Source organism: Macadamia integrifolia, chromosome 2, assembly GCF_013358625.1.
Source record: "Macadamia integrifolia cultivar HAES 741 chromosome 2, SCU_Mint_v3, whole genome shotgun sequence".
Lineage (NCBI taxonomy): Eukaryota > Viridiplantae > Streptophyta > Magnoliopsida > Proteales > Proteaceae > Macadamia > Macadamia integrifolia.
Window position 1 is genome coordinate 17,937,785 of NC_056558.1, and position 7,857 is coordinate 17,945,641.

Sequence of the window (7,857 nt, forward strand, 5' to 3'; positions counted from 1 at the left end):
CGTATGTCTATTGCATTCATGCATTAATTATGTGTATTAGAGTTAGTTGAAGTCGTGGATTACACTTTATGGCTGATGTGTTATCGGTATCGTGTACTCCGGGACTGCATTTGGAAATGGATACGCTTCGTGGCCGATGATTGGTACCGGTGTTGCATAGTCCATACTCAATTGTTATTGTGTATACTAGATTAGGTAAACATTCATGAGTTACACTTTGTGGCCAAGGTGTTACCGATATCGTGTACCCCGGGACTGTACTTGGATCGATTACACTTTGTGGCTGATGTGTTCCCGATATCATGTAATTCATACTAACTTTATCACTATGAAGGCATGTAGAATACATGCCAACAGGGGATAAGATGTTGGATAACCTATTTGTGATATGTTCAATTTGTCTTTCCGAAATGCCACACCCACGATACGATGTGATTGTTGCCAGAGGCGGGAACTTATCTGGCATGGCCAATGATTGGTATCGGTGTCATGATAGTTAGGAGGGGGTTATCAAGGGTTTTCTAGGTGACCTATGGACGTATATGAGGACCGACAGGCTTCTAATCACGACTAAGGTTTGTATCCCTACGTAGTCAATGGCGGTTCCGAGATGAGGGATATAACCTAATGTGTTGTAGTAGCATTTACCAGACTTAGTTTGTATTGTTAGGTGGATAATAAAATAAATGAATTACATCACGAGCATCATGGACTATGTATTTAATTCATGTAATCATGCATTATAAATTACTTATGTGACTGCTATGCTTGGATGTGCATGAACCCCACCCCTCACTGAGCGAGTTGGAAAGCTCACCCCATGTATACACCCCTTTTTAGATGATGATGCAAATACCACTGTGTCGATGGTGTGTGACCCATTATCCTCCTAGTCGGAGTATGGTGTGAGCGACTAGTAGACACCAGAAGCAAAGGAGCACAATCAGGACTGTGCTTGCAACCATTGTGCTTACACCACACCATGAGATGTGCAGCGTACTTTTGATCCTTTTGACTTAGACTGTGGATGGTATATTTTGGAATTTATGTTTATAGGTCTTGGATAAATTGTAACATAATAATTTGGTTATGGATATTATATTATCATTAGATATTTCCCCATTTTATTGATGACTTTGATATTATACTCTGATTCTGCTGCTTTTGGTTGGTTTGTGATGTGAGATTGTGAAATGCTAAGGTATTACGATCAGAGATCTTGGTAGGTTCATAAGACAGGTACATGTCTTACTCACACCACTAGTAGTCCTATGCAGTAAGTTGGGTCTACTGGAAGTGGGGTGTGACAATCTTCCCAGGCAGCAAAGTTAACAAGGAGTTTGACTTTTTTAGCCTTTCCTGCGTCAGTATTTTGGTATTTTCTCATAAATTGCAGGACATCTCCTTGTAAGGTTCTTGCAATATATTCAAGGAATCTTTCTTTAGACTATGAATTTTTCTGATTTGTTATTAAGATGCTAAATGTTTGTGCCTAGTCGTCAATTGTCCATTCATAGTCTTTGAAAGGGATATGGGTTAGGTCAAGATACGTTCCTCCTAACGTAATATTTGATTTATTTAAGTCATCTTTTCTTTGGTAGAAATATGATGCAATTGGGTCTGGGTCAACATCTTCTTCTTTTGTAGTGAAAATGTTGTTATCTTCAAAATGTTTTCGTGCGTTGGATTGAGAGGCAAAGTTTGAGTCTTTCTCTAGATGGTCATCATCTGAAGGGATCCGTCTTTTTGTTCTAAGTCTAGAGCTAGACTCGGGTTTATCTAAGATTGGCTCTTCATCAGAGGACTCATCCATTGTTTTAGACTTTTCTGAGTGTTGAATCATGGTTACTTGTATTTCACCATCTGAATCACCATCACTAAACAATATGTATTCATGCTTTCTAAAAACTGATTTATGCTCAATATAAAAAGCTTGCATCATTTCAAGAAGTTTTTGTTATTCAGTTGGATCGAAAGTTTTTTTATATCTAGTCTTCCAATTATCTAAGACCTCATAATAAGGATACTCAGAATCAGGGGTAGCCGATTGGACCGCTGGGTCGGTAAGCGCCGATATTACTACAAAGTTAGATCGAGCGGTAAAAGGTGGTTCCTTTTCCATTTGTGATTCTAGCCTATCTACCTTGTCATACAAACTTGTTGAAAGAAAAGTAAGAAAAATCTATTAGACTATTTCAAGTATTACTAATAGAAGGTAGAGTAGGATCAGAATGGAAACTATGAGTATAATTATCGTGATTTGGTGAAGCATAAGGAAAAATAGAAGGATTCATAGTTTCTGAGTTTATCTGTAACTCTGGTTTGTAAGACCATCACAATCTTACTAATCTGCCTCGAAACAATCTCTCACAAATGGCCACTTGCCAACAAACAGAGCACAAAGGCAAATACGAAAGAGATGTATAGGTTTTGAATTACTAGATTAAATTATAAAATATGCTACCTTTTTTTTTTTTTTTTTAATACACTAGCACATTTTGTAATCAAACTCACACAAAGAACAGCCAAACAAACACACTTTGCAATTAGAATAACAATAAGAAATTCCATAATAATATCATACAAAGTAAAAGAACTAAATCATAATACTTACTCGTTGCCTTCCACAGGTCGGAGGCCAACAAGGCTTTCCTTAAGGAGATAGATGAGACGATCTTCTATGATCGATAGTAGTCCGCACTGATCAGTGGCCCTGATGTATAAATCCGGTGATCCTCTTAACTATTTGGCTAAAGGTTGAGCCACAGTTGTCGTAGCTGAGCTCTGATACCAATAAAAGCCGAACACTACCGGGGCAATTACATAGAGAAAATACTTAGAGAAAGAAAAATAGAGAACAAGAAACACTTAGAGAACACTAGTGAGAGGGATATTGAAACAACCGATGTCCCTAAAATGAGGAGGGGGTCTCCTTAAATAGAGTCCGGATTTCAAGGCTTCTTAAGTCTGTGGATTCCAAAGTATCTTAAATCAGGAGTGACGTCAGTATGTGCATTATGGATGATGTCATTTTACTAGATTTTGTTTGGTTTGTCCAATTTGAATCATGTTTCCATCATATTATCAATATTGTGTTGAGTCACATAATCAAAACTTTTGGGTGAGGAGTGTCCACCATAATCAAGTAAGTCTTCATCCATTGCTTCTTATAAGGCAACAGTATGTTAGACTTCTGAAAGTAGTTCCAAAGGGGCATCTAAGTTGACCAAATCCATAACTGTGTTTAAGAATCTATTAGCTTTAGTTTCGTGCCGAGGGCTAATCATATAATCAATAGGAATATTTGTACAAAGCAATTTTCGTCCATCGGTTACTTTGATAATAAATCGATCGGTCATTGCTACTTCATGGGCTTTTTTTCTTAATTGTATTAAAACAAATTTCTAAATTTGATGGTGATTGCTATCTTGAATTATTTGAAGGCTAACATCTTCTTCAATATTGGGGGGGGGGTCCAATATAGGAGTCTTTTGTTGCCATAGTGAGAATCCAAATTGGGTAAGGCTGATAAAACCATTTGCTTTCTCGCCAGCCCAAAGAAGAATAAATATCAAAAACTAAACAAGGACAAAACTTCCAGTTTTTGAAGGTATGATAGACCATGGTTTGCATCATCATAGGTAGATGATGTACAAATTCAGTATTATTGGGTTTGAAAACAATTCATCCATAAAGTCCCCAATCAATAGTATGCATATCCCATGGGTCAGTGGAAGGATAAAAAAGGACTTCAAGATAATTGTCTTGAAAAAAAAAGGTTCAGATATTTTTGTAATATCTATTTGAAATGAAAAATATTATCTTCAGCGATTTTTCTATTGATGACTTTAAAACACTCTTTTGGTAATACTTGTTTTGCTTTTTCATAAATACAAATTCGTCTGATTTTAAGAAAAATAGGTTTATCATGAAAATCAGTTAAAAATTCGAAAAAGCTTGGGAAAATTGTTTATTTTCTCATATTCAATATCGTCTTCAAAATTGACTTGAGTTATAATTTTGAAAATGTTTGTTGTCTTCAAAATGTTGAGCAAGAATAGTGGAGAGTATATGTAAATATGTAATTCTTGTCTAAATGCCTTTTTTCTTTTCTCCACAGTGAGGTTTACATACTTGATTTATCAGGTAGAAAACATCGTGGGGAGTCTGTGATGTCGATGAAATTCAGTGATTTTAAATTCAGAGACTTTTGTAGGCTCTGGTTGTAGAAGATTTTGAAGTAGAATATCATTTTATAATTGACTCACTTGTAGGTAAGTAAGAGAAGTACCATATGGGTTTTGTGCCCATTGAAGTTGAGACAGTGGAGTCCATTGGGATATTCCTTGTGGTAATAATGTTGGTTGAGTCATTCCTTGTGTAGGAAGCTAAGAATTTGATGATTGTGATCCACTTGTGGTAAAAGGAACTTTTGTAGCAGGGTGTCTATATGAAGCTGAAGATTTTTTCCCAAGAGGTTTTTGTGCAGTGGGTCTGCTAGAGGATTCCTTTGTTTTGCCTTTCCCTTTGTTGATGGTTATCCATCCATCATCGCCATGCAGTTTATCCATTGCTGACTGAGATAATTTGCAAGAAAGTTTTTAGAACTGTTAATATATTCTACTTCAAATTTGTATTGGCTGATTTCAATATACCAGCTAATTCTTCTGATATTTTTTTCACGTTTTTTAGATTTTAAAAAGTCATGAATAGCCTGATTGTCAATTCGTATTAGAAAGTTTTTTTTTTCTGGAATAAGAAAAATTTTGAATTTTTGTAATCCAAAAAGGAGTGCTAGAATTTTCTTTTCAAATTTAATATAGTGTAGCTAAGTATATGTAAATTTTCCTAAATTATATCCATAAACTTGTTCGTCCGTTGGATTTTTCAGGGCTCTAGCTTTTAATACTGCTCCCCAATGCTCATTGGAAGCATCGGTTTCTAAGATTAAAAAATCTCCAGGAGTGGGAAAAAAGATTGGAGGAAGATTCGTTATCTCCCTTTTTATCTGTTGGACAATTTGGGTGTCAGAATCAGTCCATGTCCATTCTCTATCCTTATATAACTTTTGTAATAAAGGTCCTTTTTTAGAAAGATCAACCCTCTTTGTCTTCTTCAACTTCCAATCCCTCATGCCCTCTTTGCCTAGTTGAAGGTTTGATTACTTGATGCAAAGTCAAAATGTCCACTCGTCCTCAACGGATCAACCTCGGCCCTTAGATGGCAAGCTTTCTCTCTCCCTTCCTCTTCATTTGGTACTTGACTCTACTCTCATTCATTTTATTTCTCTTCAATTCAAAATCATAACCAATCTCTGGTTCTCCCTATGGTTTTGGGACAAACACATTTTTAGTTTACATTGTGATGAGCCAAACTATAACCAACGAATCTTGCACCAACTTGTGCCAGGGGGCTAAGTGAGAGTTGAGACTTCCACATCCTGAGGACCCGAGCCATCAGCTTGGCCTCCTACAGGTTGACCCACTAGGTCTGCCCTTTGCATGTTGAGCCACAAGCTTGGCCTCCCATATGGGAGATTTGATCTCGACAATCGCGGGATGACCTTGAGGATCTTGCTTCGATAGCTCAGTGAATCTCCTCGCTAGCTTAGTGAGCCTTATCAATTGAGGTTCACGCAAGCAATCTCTCTAAAGATTACTTTCTTTATCTAGAGTCCTGGACTCTCCAAATAGGTATTCAACTTCCTATTACCACTCCTTAGAGATCTCCTACTAAAACAAGGAACCGACTTCCTAATTAAATTCTCCAATCAAACGAGGACACTTGCCAGAACGTGGGACTCTTCATAACCGCCACAACCACTAATCAAGTTATATAAATACCAAGGTGAACCCCCCCCCCCAAAAAAAAACCCAAAAAGAAGGGATCAATTCTTTTTACTATTGAAATCACTTGTGCGATTTCTGACTTAGGCATTGGAGAGTCTCTAGTACGGAAAGCCCAATCTTACAAAGAAGATCGCCGCCTTATCAGATTTTACTGCATCACATTGCAAGGTTGGCTGGGTCTTATTTTATTTCTAAATTTAAAATGGGTGTCTTTTGTGATCTTTAATTAAGGATAGGGTAATTTACAACGCCATCCCCTGGAGAATGCCAATATTAGCGGGGCACCCCCTTTCTTTCACCAAATTAGACTCGGACCCCTTGCCGTCAGTCACTGTTAAGGAATATACCATGTATGCTAATGTCAGCAATAATATTTTATTTAAAATACAAAAATGCCATTATTAAATATGAAGTACCTAAAGTACCCTTATAACAATTTACTATTTCTTTCCCCATTCCACTGGGATCGTTGAGAGAAGCGGCAATGACCGGCGACTCGCACGACCTCACAGAAAAAGCCGAACCCTCACCTCTCAAAACCTGCAACTTCCGACCTTTTGTAGATCGTAGCTCCACTACACCCATCCTAGCAAAACACCCACTTTAAGCAAACCCCACCTTCCCAGGCGTCCTAAAGCAAGAAGAAAAATTGGAAGCGAAGCTCCATTTACCTCTCCCTATTTGTTTCGCTTTTGATTTCTATCTTTCATTGAGAGTCTTTTCTTTTTCTCTTCTGTTCTCCACCACTAATGTGGCCACTATGGAGAAGATCACCAAGTCCAAATCCACTCCAATGTATTCAAAATTATATTCTTCCACACGAAACTCTGATAACACAGGTACCCTGCATCTATCGCCCATGGTTCCCACTCTCTCATCAACAAATACAATCAATTATCCTAAAAAAAAAAAAGACATTTTTTTTCTTGAAAAATCATCAGAGTCGTCCTTACATCAATGGTTCGTTTTGAAAGAAACCGATCAAAATAATTGATAGACAGAAAAGCTGTTTGGAAACAAAAGCCGAAGAACGCCCGAGTTTGATTCAAAAAACAGAACTTCTTTAGACCTACAGAGGGGAATAAAAAAGTAACCCAAAAGCAGAGACAATCTGCAATAGAAGAAGAAACTGAAGGAACGAAGCTGAGTTTGAGAATCCATAGAATGGCATCCAAGCGAGAGCATTTCAACCAGCTCTCAAGTACAATCGAAGATGATCCATGGGTTTTGCATCCAAAACTGTTCTTTCAAGTATGCCAACGCAATACTCCGTACCTTGTCTTACCCCGCATCACTCCCTTCGTCAAAGACCAATCTTTTGCCTTCCCCATCGCCACCGCCTCCACCAGATCCTTGGAAGCTGCCAATCTCGATCTCTCTTCTAGGAGCCGAGAAACGCATTGTCTTCTACTACACCAGCCTTAGCATGGTCCACAAGACCTTCGAGAACTATAGAACTATTCGATCGATCCTAAAAGGGTTCAAAGTCTTCATAGACGAGAGGGATCTATCAATGGATGCTGGGTTATTGGAAGAACTAAATGCGATCTTAGGAAGTAAGGAGCTGATGCTACCTAGAGTTTTTATCAGTGGTAGGTACGTAGGCAGAGCAGAAGAGATCCAACGACTTCACGAGACCGAAGAGCTGAATAGGTTCGTCGAAGGTTTCCTGGCATTGGAGACAGGTGTTTGCAACGAATGTGGAGGGCATCGCTTACTGCTGTGTGATCAGTGCAACGGGAGAAAGCCAAGGGAGCGGATGAAGGCCTGAACCATCCCCATCATCATAGGACAGCTCAAAGGCTCCCCCTTCACCACCACCACCAACTTTGATGCCACCGCCATCAGCAAGCCTACCTATGCTCTGGAAGAGAGAAACAAAAATAGAAGAATTTGGTTAAAATGTGTTTTGGTGAGAAGGGTATAACGGTCATTTTATCTCTTGTTTCAACAGTGACTGACGGCAAGGGGTCCAAGTCTAATTTGGTGAAAGAGAGGGGGTGTTCCT

General features: G+C 38.4%; 1 protein-coding gene across 1 annotated transcript; it reads left to right on the forward strand.

The window, feature by feature from the left end:
• The first annotated feature begins 7,062 nt into the window (after positions 1–7,062).
• Positions 7,063–7,620, forward strand: LOC122064051 (uncharacterized protein At5g39865-like). Its single transcript, XM_042627749.1, has one exon. It carries the CDS (start codon positions 7,063–7,065, stop codon positions 7,618–7,620), a length of 558 nt encoding a protein of 185 aa, XP_042483683.1.
• Positions 7,621–7,857: the final 237 nt, after the last annotated feature.

Bases quoted from the DNA above. Each gene is read 5' to 3' on its own strand.
- LOC122064051 (XM_042627749.1), top strand. From the start codon at position 7,063: ATGATCCATGGGTTTTGCATCCAAAACTGTTCTTTCAAGTATGCCAAC.